Genomic DNA, 24,623 nt, shown 5'->3' on the forward strand with positions numbered 1-24,623 from the left:
GATCCAGCTGCAAGGCATTTTCCTAATTGGTGATCAATGGGGGAGGGCCAGCCCATTGTAAGTGGCACCATCTCTGGTCCTGGTTCTATAAGAAAGCAGGAAAGGAGCCAGGAAATAGCGCCCCTCCTTATGGAAAGCGCCATAGGTGAGCAGAATAAACCCTTTCCTCCCCAAGTTGCTTTGGTCATGATGTTTCGTCACAGCAACGGTAACACTAAGCAGCTTTTCCTTCCAGATTCTGGAGGTCAGGCTCTGCCCGTGGCCCAGCCCTGGATATGGATGCGGCCTTCAGGAGCCGTTCTCCTGAGCTAACCACTCATATGAGACTTCTGGGGGTGAACCAGTTTGCATAACTCTTGAGTCGCGGATAACTTGTCACAATTACTCAAGACTTCCTGGAAAACCGAGTCCAGGCTCTTAATGATTCAACTATAGTGCAGCTTTCAGCCCACCAGTCAGTCCCCTGAGTCGAAATTAAGTACTAAATGAAAAAGCATCCCAAAGAGATGTTGGGCTATGTGGCTACTCCTTTTTTTTTTTTTTTTTTTTTTTTAAATAACCTCAATAAAGAGTTAAGTGTCTTGCACCTCAAATCATGGCGCTGAAGCCTAGTGGAGCCAAGGTAACTGTGTCATGCCACAGCAGTAATTGCTGCTGATGCAGGAGCAGCCCAGCCTCTCACTGGGAGAAGGAGCAACTGTCTAGACTCTGAAGCAGCAGGTTATGGGTAAAAGCTTGGCCTGGTTGTTCCTCTTTAGGCAACGGGTACTTGATCTACTTAACTGCACAAACCGCATTTCCTCTGACTACCTTTTATCCAAGACTGAGAAAAAGGGGCCCAGAGGAGGGAAAAAATATCAGAGCAGCCCTAATAGGTGGCAAACTGCAGTCTACAAGGTGTGAAGCCTCGTCGTCTCCCTTCCTGTCTATGAAGCTTCTAGTCTTGATGAAATACATTTGGAGAAGACACAGAGAACAGTCCTTGGCTGATTTGTGTCCTTCCTGGGACCTGGAAGAGTAGGCACCAGAAGGAGAGTGTCCTGTCCCTGACCTCCTCATGGCATCGAATAATCGTGGAGCCGCAAGTCCACGTCCTGGTCACCATCCAGTCTACAAAACCATAGCCAGGCCATTTAAGGCTTCAAGGAATGCTCCAGCCGCATTCCCTGGCCGCTTAGGATCCAGAGCGTCTGAAGCCCAATCGTTTTGAGACAAATGCCCGACCCCGGCAAGTTTCAACCCCAGTGACACCTCTGCCTCCCCAGAACAACGCAACCACCACCGCGACGGAAGGATAACAACGCGATTCGCTGAGCCACTTCCTCACTGGCTCTTTCAGAAGACAGGGAGGAACCACCGCTTTGCCAAGTTCCTGCCTCACACCGGAAGGAGCGAAGCACGCTGGGAAGTAGACAACGCCTGTGATCAGCGACGTATGCTGGGAACGGCGCTGCATGCTGGGATAGCATTGACAAAGCGATCTAAACCAAAGTGACTTTTCAGCTTCCTGTGGTCACTGAGACTTCGATTTCAAGTGGCTACAGCTGCGTTGTCCCGAGCACTAAAGCATACGGACATCAGGCTAGCACTGCCCAGTTAGAAACGCGGGGACCACGCCCTCGTGCGAGAGCAGAACCTACCAGTCCTGCACGGTTCTGCGCTGCAGCTCGTGCGTGATTAGGCAGCTCTGTCATATGACGCAAGCACGGCTCCTGGTTGGCTCCAGCCGGGTTACCTAGACAACGGAGCTTGCGGCGCTAGGCTGCTCTGCACCAGTAGGTCTCCCGGGCTAAGCAAACACGGTTTGCAGTGAAGGCCGCGCACTCGCTCCCGGGCGGCGACCGAGTCCACGGGCCGCAGATGGGAGCCCAGGGCGCCGAAGATGCGGGCGGTCCGGGCCGAGACGCCGGCGCGGGAGCTCTTCCGGGACGCGGCATTCCCCGCCTCGGACTCCTCGCTCTTTTACAACTTGTCCACGCCTCTGGCCCAGTTTCGGGAGGACATCACTTGGAGACGACCCCAGGTGCAGCAGGGTCTCTTGCCTGGGCGGGTGTTGTGGATATGTTTCTCACGGAGATGGACCCCGGGGTTAGCAGGACCTCGCCTTCAAGCCTATTCAGAAAAGGTGATAGCCAGCCCTGAGAATTCAAATGAGGAGGACAGAAGCAATCGAAAGGCTTGTCTTTTAGATGTTATCTTGGGGTTTCTACTAAAATACACTCCTACCCAAAGTCAGGTAGTAGGGAGCTGTTTTGATATTAAGGGATTAGAAGCAGTATTTCCAGCACCATCCCACCACCTAAGTTTTGTCGGGTGTAATTCAGCGCAATCTTTCTTGGCTTTGCACTTTGCTCTACATTTCTTCTAGTAGCTTTAGGGTATGAACACCAAAAGGTAGCACAGAACACGGGGAGCGTTGTGCTTAACAACTGGGAAAACCTAAGGAGCTGCTTTTCAGGGCTCCCTTAAATGGCACAGGCAGGTGGAACTATGTATTGTTATTTTAGCGTCCATGCATGCAACTCACAACAGTGTTACCCCTCATAGCCAGAAAGGGCTGTGGTAGGAGGGCTTTGGTTTTTTTGGTTTTTTTGGTTGGTTTTTTTTTTTTTTTTTTTTTTTTTTTTTTGCCTTGTTGCAGCTTAAATGGATGGATTGTTCAAGCCTAGTGTTTTTGTTGGTGTTTTTTAGACGTGGCTTATCAGCAGAAAGACTACTGGGGGACAGCCTGTCCCACATGCATGTAGTGCTAACAGTGACAGCTGGCAGGGTTCCAGGCCTTGTGCTGCCTGCTTGGCACAGTGGTGTTGATAAGCATCCTGGCTTTCTTGAGCAACACTGAGAGGCAAGGGAAAGAAAGAGCCCTGTTGGCCATGCCCTTGGAGTTTAGGTTTTGTTTTTACTTTAAACAGGGGGTTTCAGAAGATGTGCCTAGTCCTACAGTGACTTGATGTGCAGGGGTGGGTAGTGATTGTGTGTGTGTTGGGGAGGTGTGGCACCCAGAGTGGGGCTTCCCCTTCTCAGAAGAGGAATGTTGAGTAGGGAGAGGACTTTCGTGAGGGGTACTGGGAGGGGAGGAAGGGCTGATATTAGGTTATAAAGTGAATAAAAATATTTTTTTTTTAAAAAAAATGGATTTCATATAGTGGCTCATGTCCCGTCTGAGGGGAATCCAGTGCTCTCTTCTGGCCTCTGAAGGCACTACAGGCACATGGACACTAGACACAGATTCAAGCAAAACACTCACACACACTATACAAATAGGTGAAATGTTTTAGGTGTCAGGAGAGACTCAATTAAGGAGTGAGTTTGTTGGAACTGCTCTTTGGTGACTAGGACACAGTATAGTGTCTTTTTGTTCTTTTCAACACTTACTATTCTATTGTAGCCATGTGAGTGTATCTATTTGTAATTGTAGCAACCGTGGGAAACAAGACAGAAGAACAATGGGGAAGCAGCTCACTCCTGGGAGGGAGATGATGAACAGGGCAAGATGGGGGCTGCCCTTTCAGTGGTGCTAGAAGTCAATGTTGACTTTCAGGTTAGCCTGACAGCTGGGTGGGTGGGCTTTGCAGTAGACAGCGTTGTGAATGCTTTAGAAGGGTCCGCTGTTTGAAGTAGAAGCCAGAGCAGGGATGAGAGTGATTTCCTGGGCTATTGAAATGGCCCTGCTGCTTGCTGAGCAGAAGGTAAATTATTTACTAACAAGGGTAATGACCTAAGTGTGGACCCTGGGACCCACATGGTGGAAAGAGAAAACTCATTGCAGTAAGTTGGCCTCTGCCCTCCATATTCGCCCTGTGTCACAGGCAAACACATATGATGTATATAGATAGATTGGAAAAAAAAAAAAAAGAATGAGTTCTTGCTTCCTGGCCAGAGTGATAGATGGGTGGTGGTCCTAAGCAGCGCCTGGCTTTCCTCCCTTGTCCAGGTGGAGTTGTTGGATAGATGGGTCAGAAGCTCAGGAAGAGCACGATAGGTGGGAGAGTCGGTTACAGTCCAGCTTGGAAGAGCCACTCAGGATCTGAAGGGAAGGAGTAGAAGAAGGGACTTGAGACTTAACCTTAAGCCTTAATGTGTAAATGTGCATGTGAGCACCCCGACAGGCAGTCAGCAACAGGTGAGATGCAGCGAGCAGTGACGGGAAAGGCCCGGAGGAGCCTTGGCATCATGGAGCTACAGGGGGCTTGCTTCCATGCCCTTGAGGGTGGGGGGGGGGTGACGGACAGCCATGAAAGTTACTGAAGGACAGGACATGCCTGTCGTATCTAACATCTCGAAGGTGAAATTGAGGGAAATTGAGGCAGTGTCAGGGATGATTGATTTGCTGAAAGTGAAGGGAGGGGCAGTAAGATTGGTCATTTCTCTGAGAAGCTGTCATTGAAGGGAGCCTAGGCAGGGAATACAGTGCTGCTAGCTATTAAAGATGGGAGATCTCTATCCCACTAGCGGGCTGGTGTGGTCTGCCTCCGGAATGGGATGCCTGAACATGTAGCAAAGAGAGGTAGCAGAAGGTGGGTGGGTGGCCAGTGGCTTTTATGAAGCAGAAGGACAGGTTGGTAGGTGAGGTGTCCAGGCAAGGGGAGTAAGAAGAGAGACAAGGCAGAAGGTATGTAGGATTGAACCTGCTAGACAAACAGTAGACTTTCTACAGTACAAAGGACCCATTTGATATTTGTCACCATAAATTTATAGAGTAGAGCTGATTTCTAAACTTATTTAAAAGGGTCCTCCAGAATTGAGGTCTTGCCATGGGAGAACTGTAGCAAAGGAAGTGCTGAAGGACAGGGTGACAGAAGGACAGGGTGACAGAGAAGTAACTTCTCCTTCCATTTGGGGCCAGGAGCTCAGAGAATGAGAAAGTGCCTCCAGAGCCTGTCCTGGGTTCATGTGTTCTTAGCTTGAAGAGTAGTTGTAGGCGTGAGCTAACTCTGAATGGCTTGATTTCAGGAAATCTGTGCCACACCTCAGCTGTTTCCAGATAACCCATGGGAGGGACAGGTGAAGCAAGGGCTGCTGGGAGATTGCTGGTTCCTGTGTGCCTGTGCCGCCCTTCAGAAGAGTCAACACCTCCTGGACCAGGTACAGAGCCCATCTTAGCCTTCTTCCCACTCAGTCACTTCTAGTGCACAGCACCGGACATTCTTCCAGAACCAGGGCCTGCTGCAGCACATTTTTGTCTGTGCAGCATGGGTGTTGGGAAAGATTAGGACACCAAGTGGGTCCTGTCCACCAGACCGGAGCCACCCACCCATGTGGGACATAAAACCAGGCCAACCTAGCAGGTAGAACAGGGTCAGCAGAGGCATCTTGTGTCTCTGGTTTGGATTTTTTTTTTTAACTTGATTGATTTCTTTCTATTTTTATTTTTTCATACGTAAGTTTTAAATACCAACAGAGAAAAGGTGACTGAAACGGTCTTCTGATATGCAGTGCTGCATGTTTTAGGTTGGCTCATTGCTCAGTGTTTTCAGCTAAGGCGACAGCACTCGGGGGTGGGGGTGGGGTCACCCATTTGTGACTCTGTCCTGTCCTGAGTCCTGGGCTAAGCTTGTCACTGTTGCTCCCTCCCTGTCCAGCCTTGTTGGCATCTAACTTCTCTGTAAAGGAAGGCACTAATGCTGTCGTCATCATAGCTCCTGTGTGTCTGAGTGTTGGAGCCAGTGCCACACCAAGTCTCCCTAGTCCAGAGCCTTCCCTTGTCTACTGACAGAAGCTAGCAATGGGTGTAGCTGGCCAGTGACTGGCCAGTTTGGGGCACTTGGCTTTGAGAAACAAGAAGAGCTATTAGGCCAGTGGGTTATGGAAGCCGGGTGTGGTGGTACATGCCTTTGGCGGATCTCTTAGTTCAAGGCCAGCCTGGTCTACAGAGTGAGTTCCAGAACAGCCCAAGCTACACTTAGAAACCCTATCTCCAAAATACAAACCAACCCCCCCCCCAAAAAAAATTGGGTTACTCCTGTCTGCCAAAGCTTTGGATTCAGGTCAAATGCTTATTTGGGGCAGTGAAACGTTGTTGGCTATAAGCTTTGGGGACATGAGTTATTTATATGAAAATCTGGACTTTGTGTTGGTGTGACATGGACATACAGATGTGACATCTAACAGAGCAGAGCCCTTTGCTCTTAGCAGGTGCTCATAGAGCTTCTGCCAAGACTGCATTGTTAGGACACTGAGTAATACAGGTGACAGTGGCTCTCCGGTGGCCCCTCTCTTGGGTGACCCCTCAAGTGTCTGCAGTGCTTCTGTGGAGGCTGCCCTGCTGGGATGCTGAGAAACACACTGATACTGATCCCATGCTATCTGTCTGTCCTCTCCTGTGTGTTAGGTCTTCCCTCCAGGACAGCCAGGCTGGTCTGACCAGAAATACCAAGGCTTCTTCACCTGTCGGATTTGGCAGTTTGGACACTGGGAGGAAGTGACCATAGATGATCGTCTGCCTTGTCTTGCCGGGAGACTCTGCTTTTCCCGGTGCCAGAGAGAGGATGTGTTCTGGCTTCCCTTACTGGAAAAGGCCTATGCTAAGTATGTATGATATAGAAGTGACGGGGTCAGCCAGGCTGGGTGGCTTCAGCACCAAGATGCCTCCATGAGGCCCATCTCACCTCTCCTGGGCTGCAGAGTCCTATGCGTTCCTCAGGGTCTGGCAGCCAGTCCTGTGGGTCCTGACATGACACTGGTTTTAGGACTATGGTATGCCCTCCCTGCCACTCTTTCCCTTCTCGTATTTCCCAGCACTTCACAGAAAGGTCCCCTCATTCCTCAGCCCCGGTGCAAAGATGCCCTCATATATGTTTCCAGACATTCAGCACAAGGAGTTTGTTGCCCTGTTGCAGGGGAGGGAGGAGCCTGGCGTGGAACAGCGCTTGCTTGTTCCAGCCCTGCTCTCAGCACTCCCTCTACCTGGAGTGTGCATCTTGCACAGGAGACTGGCAGCTTGCTGGGCAGGTGTCTGAGCAGAGGGACTCAGAAGGCTAGCAGAATGTCATCCTTGGGACTATGGGGTTTGAATTTAGGATGGAGCCTCTTTGCCCCTTTGCCTTGTGCTTCGCTGCCCACACTAGAGGAGGGATGAGTCTGAACCTGAGCAGAAAACAGCAGGGATATGGCAAATGCTGGCATTTATGGCTGGGTGAAGATGTGACACAAAGCAGAGAGGCCATGAGAGAGGCGATCTGGGTGCCGTGAGAGGGTGGTTGGGTACTTTGGGGTGTGATGGATTGTGGGAATAGGACAGCCAAGAATCTCAGTGGCAAAGCCATACTTCCTGTGCTTATTGGTTCCCCAGGGTCCATGGATCGTATGAGCACCTGTGGGCAGGGCAAGTGGCAGATGCCTTAGTGGATCTCACTGGAAGCCTGGCAGAAAGGTGGAGCTTGAAGGATGTAACGAAAGCCAGCGGCCAGCAGGACAGACCCAGTGGTGGGGAGCACAGAACTTGTCGGCAGCTACTCCACCTGAAGGACCGGTGTCTAATCAGCTGCTCTGTGCTTAGCCCCAGAGCAGGTACAGCTATGGCTACAACTCCCTCCACCATTAGCTTGTTACAGAGAAGGAAATCGGTCCTTGAGAGGCTGTCTTGGCTGGGTGTCCTCCTGTTACCCCTCCTCTAGAGAGAGGTTATCCTCTTTCTCCTAGACTAGTCCTTTCACGTAGGGCAAGGCGGGACCTACGTCATGTCCCCTGCTGCTCACAGCTTAGAAGCAGTAGCAAGAACAGCATCCAAGCTAGCCACATCATCACCCGTGCCCCAGTTGCTTACCAAGCAAAGTCCAAAGCCATTTTTATCTTCCTGATATATTAAGGTTCATGAGGAGAAGTTTGTGTACAAAATAAAGAAAAAAGAAAAGCTCACCTAGATAGAACTGTAAACCACTTAGAACCTTCTAGTGTACTTCTTGAGTTTTTCCCTGAATGTGTGCAGCCTTTTCTGATTTTGTTGTATACCACTTTTACATAAACTGGAATCTCTCCCTCCACTGCCGGACCTGCTGTGGTTTTCTTGATCCTCCAGTAATGTTAAATAGTTCCGATTTTTTTTTTTTTTTTGCTGTGTTTTGTTTTTTCTATTGTTGTTTTGGTTTTTGGAATTTTGTTTTTGTTTTTGTTTTGAGTTTCAGACTTGCTTAAAACTTAGGTAGTCAAGTGTTGAGACCATTGTCACTTATTACATGTCTGGCCATATCTTTCTGATATAATTTTCTATACACATTTAAGAATATTTTTATGCAGCTGGCGGTGGTGGCACACGCCTTTAATCCCAGCACTTGGGAGGCAGAGGCAGGCAGATTTCTGAGTTCAAGGCCAGCCTGGTCTACAGAGTGAGTTCCGGGATAGCCAGGGCTACACAGAGAAACCCTGTCTCGAAAAACCAAAAAAAAAAAAAAAAAAAAAAAAGAATATTTGTACGCTATCACTTAGGTTCAGAAATAGCACTAGGGCAGCGCTTCAGTCTGTAGAGCTTGTACTGCACAGCGCGAGGCCGTGAGTCGGACAGACATGGCGATGTATACGTGGAATTCCAGCTCTGAGGAGGTGGAGACAGGAGGGTGCCTGTGGCTTGCTGAGAGACCCCGCCTCATAAAATAAGGTGGGCAGCTCCTGAGGAACTACCCCATGTCTGTCTGCCGGCCTGCTCACACATGTGTATGTGCCCCACCCACACATACCCACATGTAAACACAAACAATAAAATATGAACAAAAAAATAATCCAGAACTTATCGGTAATCACACTGGCCAGACCAACAACTAAGAGTTGACAAAGCCCTGGTCTTTGATCCTCAGACAGATCCTGGGATTCAAGGGAAGGACCAGGGTGTGTTCACTGCTGGCCATCCCGACTCCACCGAGCCTCCCTCCTGAGGTGGGAGCTAGCCATTGGCCATAAGACTCTGTTGGTGGTATCAGTCCTAGAGTGTGGGGAAGCTGACTCTTGAATTTTGGAGAGCTCCTTTCTCTGGCAAAGAGCTCCTGGGACCCACTGAAGTGTCAAGGGCTGGAACTAAAAGGGACACCAAGAATGGGAGCTGCAGAGTCCTTGGAACTAGAGCTGTGGCCACATAGGCCTTCCTGCCCTCTTTCTGGCTTCCACCCTCCTAGAATAGCACTGTTCTCCTCTTCCATGGCAGGGCCCTCTGTCCTGTGGTCTCTGGCCAGGTGGAATTCCTCTTGGCCTCAAGTCCTCAACATGACAGTCAGATGGTCTCATGCTTGAGACCTGGCCCTGTACTGACACCCATGGTGGGAACTGAGGCCCAGAGGAGGGAATACTGTGTGCAGCATCAAATCCTGGTGGTAGGGAGCCAAGGCCAACATCAGCCCTCAGCACAGCATGCCAGTGAGCACTGCAAATAGCTGGCCTGGCGCCTTAGCACTATGGAGACCCAGAGCATCTTCCACGGGCAGGAAAGCAGGAATCTGTATGTCCTGTCCAGTTTGGGGACATGGTGATGCAGGTCTTACACACGACTGGGCTGTTCTCATAGGTGCCAGGGAACTCGGAGAGTTCCATGCCTTCATCATCTCAGATCTGCAGGAGCTCAGGAGTCAGACTGGCCAGGGTATCCTCCTGCTGCGGATTCACAACCCCTGGGGCCGGCGTTGTTGGCAGGGCCTCTGGAGAGAAGGGTAAGTACCAGGCTGCACGTGGGAAGAGGGGTGGGTACCCTGGGGCATCCATGCTGCATTGCTCTGCTCCCTATTTGTGTCGTGTCTAGCTGCCAGGATGGTGCTTGCCTTCCTGTAGGAAAGCTCGCTCTGCACTCATTTGTGTATCAAAGTGCTTGCTTTTTCTAGGTCTTGGAAGAACTAGGATCATGTAACTTTTTTTATGGGGTTTTACCTTGGGTATGTATAGGATAGTGAATGCTTTTTGTTGCGTAGGGGTTTGAGGGTGACCCACAGCTGAAGTCCTCAGCTCAGTTTTAAGACCCAACTAAGCCAGGACCCCCTTGAGGCCTGGGAGCACTGAGGTTCTTAGACCCCAACTACCCTCTGTGTGCAGGCTGGGTCTAGTGCCACTAAACTGAGCAGCGCTCCAGTCAACCCAATAGCTCCTTCAGAGACTAAAGGGTCGGACTCGGCTGTGATGGCCTTAAGAAGGCAGCTTCTTTCCGGTGTGGGGTCCTCCTGGTAAGGAAAGGTTCTGAGGGACAGCCAGCACATAGGAAGCATCTTCTATAGGACACTTAGTAACAGAGTTTACAGTGCAGTGTATGGCAAAAGTTTGAGGCTCTCCACCCCAGGCCTTATTTACCAGTTGATAATACATTTTGAGCTTGCACTGAAATGAGATTTCCTGCAGAGGTGAAGGGTGGAACCAGGTAGAGCCAGCTAAGGAGTCTGAGCTGCTGGCCCAACTCCAGGAAGGAGAGTTCTGGGTCGAGGAAGAGGAGTTCCTCAGGGAGTTTGATGAGGTCACCATCGGCTACCCAGTCACAGAGGCCGGCCACCTACAGAGTCTCCACACAGGTAGGGCTGCCGCCAGGAGCCTGCATGGGCTGGCACACCATGGACAGATACCGTCCTTTCTGCCTGATTGACTGACTGGGGGTTTGGAGGTGGGAGCGGGTGTGATTCTCAGAGGGTGAGTTGACTGCCACTGGTCTGCTTACCTCAGCCTGTGGCTACAGCAAAGCCAGCTCGGTCCTCTCGGCTGACACGTGTGCTCTCCCACTCACTAGAGAGGGTGCTGTGCCATACGCGGACACTGCCTGGTGCCTGGGTGACAGGGCAGTCAGCAGGAGGCTGCCGGAACAACAGTTGCTTTCCCTGCAACCCCAAGTTCTGGTTACGGCTCTTGGAACCCAGCGAGGTGTGTGTGGCTGTTCTTCAGAGACCCCGGAGGCGCTTAGTGGGCCAGACTCGGGCACTGGCGGGTGCCAGTCCTGCACCGGTGAACCTCCCAGGCAAAGACTACCAGGCTGTGGGCCTGCACATCTGGAAGGTAACTCCATCTGCTGGGCCCAGGAGCTCCCACCCTTAGCTATTGATTCCTTTTCCCATGTTCTTTGGCATCAAACACCTCTGATATAGCAACGGAAGCAGCTGATTCAAAGTCCACCCACCCCACCGCAGAGGTGGAGGCTAGCTTGATCTCTACAGTCCCCATCTTCCCAAGGGAAGAGTTTCCCATTATACTAGGGCTGCTGCTTGTCTTGTGTACCCCACCTAGCTGCCTTCCTGATTCCTCCATTACAGCCTGTATGTGTATAGGGTTATTTTATGGTCAGTCTGAAACATTTGGTCAGTTTTACAAACTAGTATCTATTTCCTAGAACAGGTAGGTCAGGAACTGCTCTTTGCTTACTCAGTGGCTGTATTTTAATCTTGTGTATCTTGATACCATGTGACAAGTCACACCACTGTTCATTGTCCCTTTTTGAGTAGGGGCCTATGTCATGGTCCTTTACTCTTGCAAAAAAAAAGTTACTGGAAAGTACCTTCTCCAGCATTCCCCGGGCTGCCCTGGTCATGGGCCTTTTTGAACATGGTTCTGGATTTGTCTATTTTGCCCCTCTGAAGGAAGCCCTAGGTCTTTGGCATCTTCACCTGGCTCAAGAGGATGGATGTTTTGTGCTCCGGAGGCTTAGATTTTTCAGAAATCTCTAGGGAGCTTTGCCTGAGCATCGAGGAGTAGGGAGCAGAGGTCCAGTGCCTGGGTGTGACTCTCCTCAGCCTCCCACCTCCATTCATGCAGGTAGAGAAACGGAAGATCAGCCTGCCCAGAGTCCTGTCTGCACCCCCTGTGGCTGGCACTGCATGCCATGCGTATGATCGTGAGATCCACTTGCGTTGTGAGCTCTCACCAGGCTACTACCTGGCCGTCCCTAGCACCTTTTTGAAGGATGTGCCAGGGCAGTTCCTGCTCAGAGTCTTCTCCACTGGGAAAATCTCCCTCAGGTAAGGAGCCAGTGCTAGCTGGGCCTGGGGAGGAGCAAGGGTGTGCTCAGTGTGAGGGTAGGACTTGGGCAGGGTCCTTTGGACCAGGCTGCCAGTACCCTCTGTGTATCCTCCTGCAGTGCCGTCAGGCTGGCCACCAAGGGTGCATCGCCTGGAACAGCCCTGCCTGCAGGCGAGTGGGAGACTGTGCAGTTGCAGGGCTGCTGGAGAGCTGGCCAGACAGCTGGGGGCAGCAGGAACTTTGCCTCTTACCCCTGCAATCCCTGCCTCCCTTTCTCTGTTCCTGAGGGTGCTGGCCCCCGCTACATCCGTATCACCCTACAGCAACACTGCCGGCTCAGTGACAGCCAGCTGCACCCCATTGGTTTCCATGTCTTTCAGGTGAGTTAGGTTTGAGGGGAGACCTGCAACTGTGACACAGAGGCTGGCTTCTGTCATTTGGGCCTGGTGGTCCAGCTGACTGGCCTCATGAAAGACTCATGCATGTTTCACAAAGACTATTCACTGAGGTCATTTGGGGTAGCTCACCTCACTCCAAATACCCTGTCTGAGGTCGTTCCATCCACTGCATGCCCCCTACCTCTGACCCTGGGCTCTAGACTTCTCTAGGGGTTCTGAGGGAGAAGCCCAGTCTCACCCTGAGGTGGATGTGGCCCCAGGCAGTTACTGTAGAGAGGCCTCGTCACTTACACCACATGCTGTAATCACACTTCACGGGCAGTCTCACAGCCCATCCTTCCCATGTCACTCAGTTCCAAGTGGGACTGGAAAGAGCTGTTGTATAATGGGATCAGGTAGAGCAGGGCAGAAGTCTGGCCTCAGTTGGGAAGGCTGTAGACTCGAGAAGGGCAAGCAGGAGGAGAGACCTGTACTTGGCCACTGGTGGTAGCAGGACAGCTTGGTGGTCAGGCGCTACAGCCACAGTCAACAAGCCCAGAAAATTCCAGATAGATATTTGCACGGTTGAGGCAAAGCTCTTTCGAGTCTGGCTCAGGACTTCAAGACACATGTTCTGGGAACTGTACTTTGAGGCTGTTAACCCCAGGGCAGTCATAGGTAATGGAAGAGAGGCCACCAAAGGGCCTCAGCGCGTGGGTTCTGTGATGGCCTCCGGGCTTGCTTACACAGTTTCCCTGCCAGGCTGCTGTGGGTGGGGAAGGGTCAGTGAGTCCCAGGTCCCCCCAGGTCCCCCAGGGAGCTTCTTCATCACTTCCACCTCGTAGCCGGCAGCCGGGACCACACCCATTAAAGTTTTAGTTGGAGAAAGGGGGAGGAGAGAGAAGTACTGTGCTAGAGGTCAAGGGTCATGGGCTGCAGACTCCATGGTGACAGTGAGGCTTCCGATCCCATGAGGCCATATTCACTGTGGGCCCTCACATCACAGTGAGCATTGGCAGAGGGTGTGTTGGGCTGCAGCAGGATTCACTGTTCTGAGTGGAAACATGTCACCTGGAATGCAGGTGACATGGCCAGGAGAGACCAGGATTTTTTCATTAAGAAAGTTCTGTTGAGGGCTGTCGGTACATCCCAGAAAGTTGGACTCCTTGAATCTTGAGTCAGGCCACCTGAAACTCCAAATCGAGTGCCCCTGCCCAGGGCCCATCCAGTACTCTTGAGCGCTTTTGTGTAGGGGCCTGGTTAGTGTGTGTGAAAATCTGATGTTCTTCAGGATCGGGTACCACTGGCAGGGCCTTTGACAAGGGTGTCCTGGCTCCATGGCTCTTCTCCTTAGCATAGTGGTTCCATGGCTTGAGGATTGAGAACATCAGGTATACCAGCTGAGCCAGGGCAGTACTCCCTTAGCTGGTGCTGTGCAGAGTGAGAGCAAACCATGCCACCCTGAATGGGCCTCCATGCCAATTGCACTGTTGCCCAGGTTCCAGCAGACGGTGAGAACCAGGACGCGTGTTCCCTGCTGCTCCAGGAGCCACTGCTAAGCTGTGTACCACATCGCTACGCCCAGGAAGTGAGCCGCCTCTGCCTCCTTTCTGTGGGGAACTACAGGATTGTTCCCTCCACCTACCTGCCAGATACAGAGGGTACCTTCACGGTAACCATAGCAACCAGAATCGATAGGTAGGTCTCCAGGCCTTGGAGGCTAGCAGGGGTCAAGGCCCTCAGCATTGTAACTCTTTCTTCCCTATGAGCCTTGTGCTTGGCCTGCATGTCCAGGCTCTTGCCTTTCTAGCAGAGCCAAGAGGTGGGCCCATGGACTTTGAGACTCCCTGCTGGTCTAAGCCTGGGAGTAGGGCCTGGGTCTGGTGGGAGGTCTGTCTGTGAGGCAGTTTTGGGAGATGACTAGATATTCTCTCCACAGGCAGTCCATCCACAGCCAGGAGATGCTGGGCCAGCTGCTCCAGGAGGTTTGTATGTGGCACCCTTGCCTCGCTTGGCTCTCCTGCCCACGTCTGCTTGGTGGTCTGGGTTTTAATTCCCTCACCCTCCTCCCAGTAGCCTTGCTGCAAGTGGCCTCTGAGATAAATGGTGCTGTGACACCCTCATAAAGAGCCACAGGATAGCCCTGGGAGCTGGGTTGTATCATTCTCAGGTGGTGTCTGGAGGGACAGTGGGGAGCAAAGGGCAGGGCCCAACCGTACCTTCTCCCCTGCAGGTCTCCTTTATGGCAGTGATGAAAGCCTGACACGAGACCCTGTGTGCCAGCCATGGCCAGAGTGGCTGCTGCCCCTGTGCCCAGCATCCAGGTGCATCTCCAGCCAGCTACAAGCCAGCTTCTCGTCAGCTCTGGAGGTTGGCTGTGGACCTTGGGGCTAAAATAGGGTGCTTTGTCCTGGATTGAAGACATCTCGGGTCCAGTGGGTGCTGCAGGGCGGGGCTAGAACTCCCAAGTGGTATCTTCATTCCTTAGTGAAGGCCAGGAGATTCCTGGGGCCCGGGTTTGTTGTGGAAAGCTTTGCAGAATCCACATAACCTTCTTGACTTCGGAAGCCTTACACTAGGCAGGCAGACTGTGACAAATGCTAAAACCTATTTATTACTTGAAATATTTTTGGAATGTGACTTTATAAATAAACATGAATAATTTATGGATTAGTCTTGTTCCAAAAAGCCCAAGGCCAAATTAACATTCTAGTAGCCAGCTTCAACTGGATGGATGGGTGCTGGGATGGGTGAGGGCAGCTTGGGCTCTGGAGGAGATGGGGAATGGGAAACAGTTGGTGATTTTGGCATCCTACTCTGGCCTTCCTGAACTGCAGTCTCACCTGGACTGTGACATTCAGTCCCAGTGATGTGCTCTAAGTGTAGCAGTCATTTCTGTAAGTCCCAGTTAGGCGGTTGCAGTCCGGGTGGCTGCAGTGAGTAGGCCTTTTGGACTTGCATAAGCTGATCTTTGCTGGACTGTTACTGCCACTCTTGTGTCCTACTGTAACAGGCTTGTGCATAGGCTGGACCCTTAGGCCTGTACGATGACAGAATGGTCCCCTGCCCAGTACACAGCCATGGAGGAGAGGCCCACAGTTTCTGGAGGAACTTGTGGTCATATTGATGTGGACAGCAAGTGTGTCCTCTGTGAGCAGGACTTTGGACTAGGTTGAGGTGCCACCTTCCCCATCCATGATTGGCTTGGTCAGATGTCTGGCTGATGGCCCTCTACATCACCTCTGTTAATACACCGTAACGTCCTAGGGCAGCTATTTTTGGTACCTCTATTATTAACAAGGGCTATCACCTGGCTTGTCTTTTGGAATTGGACCCTACAACCCATGGCATTTACCAAACCCTATAGTGTCCTGCAGAACTAGCTTAACTAGGGTTAGAGCAGGCCCGAGGGCTTGACAGGATGTAACCTGGTTGTTCCTTTGGAAGTAACCACTGAGGGCTCCAATCAAGCTGGACAGCAGCCACCTTCCGATCTATAGCTGCTCCCCATCATCACGGCCCTCTTCTCGTCTCCAACTACAGTGCTGAGTCTGCCATCATATCCCCTACCTGTGCACATCTGTTCAACAGCATAGCAAGTAGCAATTGAACTAGACAGGACGTTCACACTGGTCAGGGTCTGCTGTCCCCCCATTACCTGTGACAACCCGTTGTTCTTCCTGGGTAATTAGTAATTCAGTCCCGTGGCCTGAATAGTGTTTTTTCAGACTGAACCCCCTTTTCTGGAGGTACACAGCAGAACAGGATCTGGGGCAGCTTATTTGTGGAGAAAGAAGACACTTGGGCAGCTCCAACCTTATATTTAGGGTTTTTAGAAGGATGGAAGCAAAACCCCCTGGCCTTTGGGTTCTACCTGACTCTGTTGCCTATGCAAGGCTGCCTCCCAGCTAAGGTAGGCCCTAAGGACCTGTTGATGTCCCACAGCAGCCCTTCCCAGGGGTCCACTAGACTAACATTTTATTATTGGCTGTCCCTTCCCCTCTCAACAGTGTCTGTTTTGGTAGTAGCTCCAGTAACATCTTAGGAAGTCTCTGAGGAAGGCTACTCTACCTTACAGCTTACAGGAAAGATCCTTAAAATGCCTGTCCCCCTCAGGCTGCCCAAGGAACATATCTAAGCCTCTATGAAGTGGGCTTTTCCCAGCTGACAGAGGTGTTAGAGATCTGCTGAGGGCTTGGAGGCAGCAGGAGCCCCACACCCTTGCCCGGAATTCCACAACACCGTGCATCTTCACAAGTGTCACCACATGCTTGTCTTGGCTCTCGGAAGAGGCCTTTTGAGGGCTGCCATAGTACTGAACTATTGCTCTTTGATGTGCATCACCCCCAATGACCTCCAGGAGGCGCAGTTAAGCTGTGGGTCACTCTTTAAGATCATGGGGACATTTCAACTAGACCCTGCCTTCCACGGTCTGAGGAGTTCCAGGTGCCTAGCTGAGGCAGGGATGAAGAATAGGCACCAGGCTGTTGCTTCTCAGGGCAGCCCTGGTTTTGAAGAGTGAGCATAGACCACTGTGGACACCGAGAATGTCAAGGGCTTCCAAGGAGTGGCACTCCAAAGCTCTGGGTACCACCAAGATCTGAAAGTCTGCCTTCCCTTACTAGGCACCTTGGGAAGGTGTTTAGGACACAGGTGGGGACTCTATGAGGGGTTTTAGTGCTTGTGATGTTAGGGTTAAGAGCTCACTGCCCTTGGTATGCCAAGCCCTGTAGTGGCAGTTCCTACTGTCACCTGGCCTGTAGTGGCAGTTCCCACTGTCACCTTGCCTGCAGGACTAGCTTAACTAGGGTGGGAGCAGGCATTAGGGCTTGGCAGGATCTTGGTTGTCAACCTGACAGGAACTTGAGCCACCCAGGAACACCAAGAGTGTCTGTTTTGAGAAGGATAACCGAACTAAGCAAAACCATGCTGAGTGTGGGGAGCACCATCTGGGCTGGGGTCCCAGATGAATAAAAAGACACAAAGCAGAATACCAGAAGTTGCCTCTGCTTCCTGACTGCGGGTGCCCTATGGCCAGCTGCCTTGTGTTCCTGCTGCCTACTTCCCACCACAATGGACTGCGTTACTTTTCGTGAACCAAAATAAACCCATCTAGTTGTTTTAAATCAGGTATTTTGTCATAGCAATGAGAAAAGTAACTTATACAGAATCTTTATAGAAGGGACCTTAGAGGGTCCCCTTACCTCTTCCACCATGAGGCTGCAGCAAGATGACCAGGCATGAACCAACCTCTGGAGCTCCAAGACCTTGGTTTTGGACTTGTAGCCCCCAGAAGTATCAGGTGAGTGTCTGTTGTTTATAAGCCATTTAATATATGAAGCAACCCAGATGGGAACTCCAGGTTCCTGGGAAGAGCTGAGGCTCCTCAACAGAACTCCTCTTCCACGTCCAGAGCGGCAACGTGCCTGCTGAGCAAACTATCTTTGGTGGCAGGGAAGGGCTGAAGGTGGACCCGGCAGATCCAGAAGGGCAGGTTGGGTGTGTTTGTGTGAGAATGTCTCCTTCCTAGGAGACTTTGGCCCCTCTACTAGCCCAGCCCCTTCCCAGCACTATTTCCTGTTCCAGGGTAGTGGGTAAAAGCTTCCCTAGGCTGTGTGCTGCCCAGTCTTGGCTGCCCTTCTCTGACCTTTCTCACCTCTCCTTCCTCCTGAGCTCAGTCGATTTGGAAGGTCCAGAGCCTCTAGGGTGAGTATGGAGTCCTGGTCTTGAGAGCACATGGTCATGGAAGGGCAGCATGGGATAGGAGGTGAAACAGGGTGGGCTGGGCTGCTGGAACCTTGGCAAGCATCAGGTCAGCCAGTAGCCCCATGCTCTGCTACTGCACTCTCCCGACCCCCTCTTCCCTCCCTCCCTTCCCCTATCTGCTCTTCTTTCTTTCTTCCCCCTCACTCCTCCCACCCATAAGCATGCCTTACTAACCTGCAGAGCTCCCTAGGTATGCCTCCCTGGCTTCTTTTGGTACTTGCCAAATTTAACCCCTTTTAGCCTGGAAGAATCACCTTATTCTTGGAAACACGCTGCAGCCAGCCTCTGGGCCCACCACAAAGCCCCGGGTGGAGCTGCTTTCTCAGAGGGCCTTTTCTGCTTTGGTAGGGCAGGCAGGCTGACCTTGCTGGCCGGGAGCATTTTCTGCACGTCCCCCTGGAAGGGAGCTCAAACTTCACCTGCAGAACTTTTAGTCATCCACTTGGTGCTGAACCCCCAGCTACCCTTTTGTCCTCAAACAGCACCCATATAATGCTGCCTTGAGTCTGGGCCTGTTGGCCCTTTGTCTCAGGGGACACAAGGGTGAGGCTCTGTCAAGAATGTGTGCAGTTCTTCCACCCAGACCACAGCTCAGGCTAGGCTTACTTTCAGCTCCTGGGATACTTGCTCCTTTGCAGCTGGCCAGGAGTTTACCTGCCAGAAAGGCATGCCTAGCTTTGGTGCCTATGGTGAAGGCTTCTGGGCCAGGGACCAGTGGCTGTGCTTTGTGGCTGCCCAGGGTCTGGAAAGGTGTCATGTCAGGACACCTGTGTTTGAACCTATGATTGAATCCTAATTGATCTGGGCTTGTCCCTCACCCTCCAGGACCAGCGAGGATACTGAGCAGGAAGCCTACTCAACTTTCACACCGAGTCTTCATCTCCCAACCTCACTTCATCCTGAAGACACTAGAGTGTCTAGGTTGGTGGCAGGCACACTGCCCATTCCAGTGCCTTAGATGTAGCCGAGATGTCCAGCATCCTCACCTTGGAGCCTGTGATCCTTTAGGGAGGACCATCTAGACACAGGTAGCCTCAGCATCCAGACAGTGAGATGGCAGATGAACATATAGTGTGGTGGTAGATCAGCTGGGGACAGAGCATGGGCTAGCATCCTCACACATGGTCCTGTGGTGTGGGGAGAGAACTTGGAGAACAACCCCTACATGAGGCTGGAGGCAAAGCCCTTATGGGACATAAAGATTTGAATATTAACATCATGGGTAATAGGGAGTTGCCCATAGGGCTGTGTGTGAGTTCTCTTTGGTTAAAGTCATGAGGACCTCTAGAAGGCTGTGTAGCAATGTGAGTGGTTGCCTGTGTTGAGTGGTAGGCCATAATCTAGTGCAGCCAGGAAACCAGTGAGATGTGCTGTCCCATGATGCACTGAACCCCCCTCAGGGTTAGCCTCAAGAGAAGGAGTATCTTCCTCTCCTGTCTATCTAGGGTTGTCTTAATTTCTCTCAGAACACAGGCTACACACTTATTCCTAAGTGTTTCTGTGTCCCTAAGTGGTACTATAGTTTAAGCTTCTAATTGTTTATTGTTGAACAGAGATACATTGTTTAGCCTATTACTACAGTATCCTATAATTTTCTAATTCACCTGCCAGTTTTAAGTTTCTTCTTTCCTTTTTTTTTTTTTCCTTGTAAATACAGCTTCTGTAAACGCATGTTTCGACCCTAGGTGACAAAGCTGTTTCACTTTTTGAGCACCACCCTCTCCCACCCTTGTGTTCTCTGGCTGGTCCCCCCAGTGCCAGTTTGATAGCAGTGGCAAGAGCCACTCTGTTTCTAAGTACAGAGGAAAAATGTTAGCCTCCCCCTGCCTCATGTGAGGTCTCCTGTCAGTTACCTGTGGGTGTTCTTTTTCATGTGTGGGGGGATTCTTCCAGTCTCAGACCGCTAAGAGTTTTTGTCTGTCAGAGAACAGGGTATTTTGTCAATTATAAATATATCTGTACTTACTGAGGGGATTACATAAATTATATGAATTTCATTTTTTTCCTATTATGTGATGAATTCTCTGGCAGGTAATGATAAACTAGCCTTATACTCCCGGGGTACTGTTTGATGGCGTGCCATCAGCTTGCGCATTGTTGAGTTTAATTGCTGGGGTTTGGGGATGATTTTTCATGGCTGTGCTCCTGTGTGACTCTGGTCTTAACACCTTTGTGTGCAGTTCCACTGAGAGGACAGGGCCTGCCTTAGAGGATGCCCTGTGGTCTGTTTCTCTGAGACATTCTGAAAGTAGTTTCAGTAGTAGTAGGTTCAGCTCACTTTATCCTTGAATGCAGATGCACCTCACGAGGAACGCTATCAGTGTGGAGTGCTTCCTTTATAGAAGTGTTTTGAATTATGAACTCAAGAACTTTAATGGATGGGAGCAATTCTAATTTGTGTTTTTGATACTAACTTTGGCAAGGGGTGACTTTTAATAAATTCATCCATTTATCAAAGTCGTCAAATGTATTTGGTTAAAGCTATTAATATCCTTTTAATCCTAACGGTGGAAGTCTCTCAAGGCTTTTCTTTCATTTCTTGTATTAGTGATTTGTACCTGTTTTGCTTTGAGCAATCTAGCCAGAAGATTGCCAGTTTTACTTACCTTTATGAATAACTGTGCCCCCCATGCACCCCCACCCTGCCCAAGATCTCACTAAGTCGTCTAGGCTACCACTGAAAGTGCCAGAGGCCAGAGTAGCCTTGAACTCATGACTTTCCTCCTTAAGGCCCCAGCAAACTGAGTTTGCAGGCCTTCACCACTAGGCCCAGGTTACAACAGCTTTCAACACCTACCTTCTTGTGTTGAAGGGATGGCTCAGTGGTGAAGAGCACTGGCTGTTCATCCAGAGGACCTGGGTTCAATTCCTAGCGTTCACATGGCAGCTCACAACTGTCTGTAACTCCAGCTTAGAAATAAAACTATTTTCTTGGTAACATTTTGTTCTGACACATTAAATTACCATTTTTCTTTCATTTTTCCTTTCTTTTGTTTGTTTGGGTTAGTTTGTTGTTTTTCCAGCCCCTAAAGTGGAATCTCAGCTCCTGAAATAAACATGGAAACCACAAATTGCCCTGTAAGCACAGCACTGACTTCTCCCTAAGTATTGATAACTTCTGTTCTCATTGTTATTCAGTCCCAAATGCGTTCTATGGCTCTTCCGGTCATCATTGATCTGTGGATTGTTTCTAAATGTGGTGTTTTGGGAGCATTTCAAGTTAAACTTTTAAAAATACATATATTTTGGTTTTTTTGAGACACGGTCTCACTATAGAGTTCAGGTTAGTCTTGGATATATAGCCATCCCCCTGCCTCAGCCTCACATGTACTAGGATAACAAACATGTGCCACCACACCCAGCTTTTTGGCTTTCTTTAGATGTCATAGCTCTTTGTTATTGATTTCTAGTTAAATTTTGTTATATTTGAGGGACATACTCTCTATATAAACTTAAAAGCTTTTTAAAGCCGGGCGGTGGTGGCACACGCCTTTAATCCTAGCACTTGGAAGGCAGAGGCAGGCGGATTTCTGAGTTCGAGGCCAGCCTGGTCTACAAAGTGAGTTCCAGGACAGCCATGGCTATACAGATAAACCCTGTCTCGAAAAACCAAAAAAAAAAAAAAGCTTTTTAAAACGTGTGTGTGTTTGTGTGCGCACACGCGTGGATTTGGGTCCCGAAGGAGGCCAGGATATTGGGTCCCTCTGGAACTGGCAGTTTTAAGCCACACAACATAGGAACTGAACTCGGGTCCTCTGAAGGAACATGTGTGCTCTTAACACCCGAACCATCACACCAGCCCCTTCTCAATGCTTTTGCTTTAGCTTTTTGAGACAAGCTCTTGTATGTTACCCAGGCTGGCCTTGAACTGCTGATCTCTTTGCCTCAGCTTCCGGAGTGCGGGGGATTACACAGATACATCACAGTACCAGACTTAAAGCCTTTTAATTTTACAGAGACTTCCCTTACAGGCTGACATGTCGCCTGCTTTGAGAATGTTCTATATGTATTTGTACTGGCTGGTTTTGTGTGTCAACTTGACACAGGCTGGAGTTATCACAGAGAAAGGAACTTCAGTTGAGGAAATGCCTCCATGAGATCCAGCTGTAAGGCATTTTCTCAATTAGTGATCATTGTGGGTGATACCATCTCTGGGCTTGGATTCTATAAGAAAACAAGCTGAGCAAGCCAGGGGAAGCAAGCCAGTAAGTAATATCCCTCAATGGCCTCTGCATCCGCTCCTGCTTCCTGACCTGCTTGAGTTCCAGTCCTGGTTTCCTTTGGTGATGAACAGCAGTGTAGAACTGTAAGTTGAATAAACCCTTTCCTTCCCAACTTGCTTCTTGGTCATGATGTTTGTGCAGGAATAGAAACACTAAGACAAATTGGTACCAGCCTAGTGGGGTATTCATGTGGCAACATGACCATGTTTTGGGGAGGGCTGTGGAAGGACTTTGGAACTTTGGGCCAGAAGATCCATTGGGTGGTAAGAGCTATATGGGGTGTTGTATAGAGCTTGGAAGATAATGTTGAGAACAGTGAAGAAGATGGAGGGCTGGCTTGTGAAATTTCAGAGGGAAGATTAAAGACTCTTATCAGGGCCATTGCTGTTTTGATTGAGAAGATTCTGTGGTTCTGGTTAGCTGGGGCTGAAGAATCAGCTGTGGTTACCAAGATACCAGAACTACTAAAGCAAAACCTTTGTACTTCTGTGACTATTGATGCTGGTTAGCTGGAGCTAAGAAATTAGCGGCGATTAAGAAGAGACAACCATCACTGAGGTGAAATCTTCTGGGAAGTGTTTTCTGAGAGCACAAAGAGGCTTTGTTCCAGAAATAGCCAATGTTGTGCCTTGTGCTGCAACAGGACTTGGTAATGTGTAAGAGTCACCCGGGTGGTACTGGTTTTGAAGGCATGAAGGGGTCATGAAGAGCAGCCGAGGCTCAGCACTGTGAGAGGCCACGGAAGGTTATTGGTGAAGGTGCAGTCTTAGTTGCAATTGATGGCCCAGGACTGAAGGGATCATGCAAAGGGGTTGAGGCTTAGCACCATGAAGAGAGCCTATGAGAGGCTATTGGGGAAGCCTAGTTAGAGCGGAAGACAGAAGTGTTTTGGAGATGCCAGTACCATGAGATGACCACCAAGAACAGCAGCAGCAGTGGAGTACAGGCATCTGGAGCCTAGAAGACAAGCTGTGTGCTACAAAGGGCAGAGCTCGAGAAGTGATCCAAGCCCTTGGAGGAATCCAGAAGTCATGTGTGGATCCCAGACACTGGACGGTTGGAGTTTGATTTTGCTTTTGATTGTGACCGTGCCCTGATATTTTTCCCTCTTGAAGGAAGAAACTATTTTAGTGGAGCCCACAGTTAAGAGACTTTTAATTGTAAAAAGACTTTGGAGTTTAAAAGATATTGGATATTTTTAAGGGATTGAACTTTGAATATATAAAGACTGTGGGACTTTTAAAGTTTAGATATTGAGGATGAATAAGAATGTAAGGGTTGAGCCTTAATAGTGATGTGTTTGTGTGTCAAGTTGACAAGGGGTCATTTTTACTGGCTGGTTTTGTGTGTCACAGAGAAAGGAGCTTCAGTTATCACAAAGGAACCTCCCTTGAGGAAATGCCTCCATGAGATCCAGCTGTAAGGCATTTTCTCAGTTAGTGATCAGGTGGGGAGGGCCCATTGTGGGTGGTGCTATCTCTGGGCTGGTAGTCTTGGGTTCTATAAGAAAGCAAGCTGAGCAAGTCAGGGGATGTAAAGGGCTGCAATCTATGTGCCGCCACTAGATGGTGCTAAACCTCTTTGTGCGCAGCTGCGAGAGCACAGCCCGCCAAAGTCACCAGTCCGTCTCCCGGGGCTTTTGCCCAACCCCTGGGGGCTTTAACCTATCCCCAGGGTGCATGAGGATCACGGGTGTTGCTACCAGTCCTAGTTTAGACACATCACCAAAAGTATTTAAGCCACACACTTTCTGAACCTTCTTTGTCTACCTCAATATGATATAGAAGTAAAGTTAACCACGGAAGAACCTGGCGTGTCCTGTGTTTATTTCCTGCGGGACAGAGATAAGCTCGGGATAAGAGGAAGCAAGCCAGTAAGTAACATCCCTCCATGGCCTCTGCATCTGTTCCTGCTTCCTGATCTGCTTTGGTGATGAACAACAATGTGGAACTGTAAACTGAACAAACCCTTTCCTCCCCAACTTGCTTCTTGGTCATGATGTTTGTGCAGGAATAGAAACCCTGACTAAGACAGTATTAGAAGATAATCCTTGTCCCACTGTTGCTAGGTGTGGTGTCCTATAAATTCCATTCAGGAACGATCCAGTGTAACATGTCCTGACTAATATTTGGTTGCCTGTTCTGAGTTCCTGTGAAAGATGTTAGAATTTAGTGCCAGTCCATTTGACATTAATACACCCAAGCGAGCTTTCTTACAATTCATGCTCCAATTTTACAACTTCTCTACTGTTTTATATTGTTTTTGTTTTACTCTTAACTTTGCTTTGTATTTAAAGTGAGTGTCACATGGCCAGCATAATGTTACATCCTGGATTTAAAATTTACTGTAA

The 24,623-nt window shown here is 49.9% G+C and overlaps 2 protein-coding genes and 1 long non-coding RNA gene across 5 annotated transcripts in view; 2 read left to right on the forward strand and 1 right to left on the reverse strand.

Annotated features, from left to right (window-relative positions):
• Window positions 1-534: 534 nt before the first annotated feature.
• Window positions 535-17,599, reverse strand: 9430060I03Rik (RIKEN cDNA 9430060I03 gene). Its single transcript, NR_015525.1, has 2 exons — window positions 17,489-17,599; window positions 535-2,112 (listed from the first exon to the last, which is right to left on the reverse strand). It is a non-coding gene; the product is annotated as an RIKEN cDNA 9430060I03 gene (long non-coding RNA).
• Window positions 1,417-14,957, forward strand: Capn10 (calpain 10). The gene is made up of 12 exons (NM_011796.2): window positions 1,417-2,023; window positions 4,954-5,085; window positions 6,332-6,528; window positions 7,292-7,509; window positions 9,491-9,632; window positions 10,309-10,475; window positions 10,688-10,950; window positions 11,704-11,906; window positions 12,026-12,287; window positions 13,783-13,982; window positions 14,224-14,269; window positions 14,518-14,957. Exons 1-12 carry the CDS (start codon window positions 1,883-1,885, stop codon window positions 14,545-14,547), a joined length of 2,001 nt encoding a protein of 666 aa, NP_035926.2. The 5' UTR covers window positions 1,417-1,882; the 3' UTR covers window positions 14,548-14,957.
• Window positions 15,061-24,623, forward strand: part of Gpr35 (G protein-coupled receptor 35) — a 38,340-nt gene continuing 28,777 nt past the window's right edge. The window contains exon 1 of one of the 3 annotated variants that reach the window (XM_006529780.4): window positions 15,061-19,078. The gene's annotated coding sequence lies outside the window, so the exon portion shown is untranslated. Of the gene's footprint in view, window positions 24,147-24,623 lie in introns of all 3 variants that reach the window. The other 2 variants (XM_011248053.3, XM_006529781.4) reach the window with 2 other exon arrangements.

This window comes from Mus musculus, chromosome 1 (genome assembly GCF_000001635.26).
Source record: "Mus musculus strain C57BL/6J chromosome 1, GRCm38.p6 C57BL/6J".
Lineage (NCBI taxonomy): Eukaryota > Metazoa > Chordata > Mammalia > Rodentia > Muridae > Mus > Mus musculus.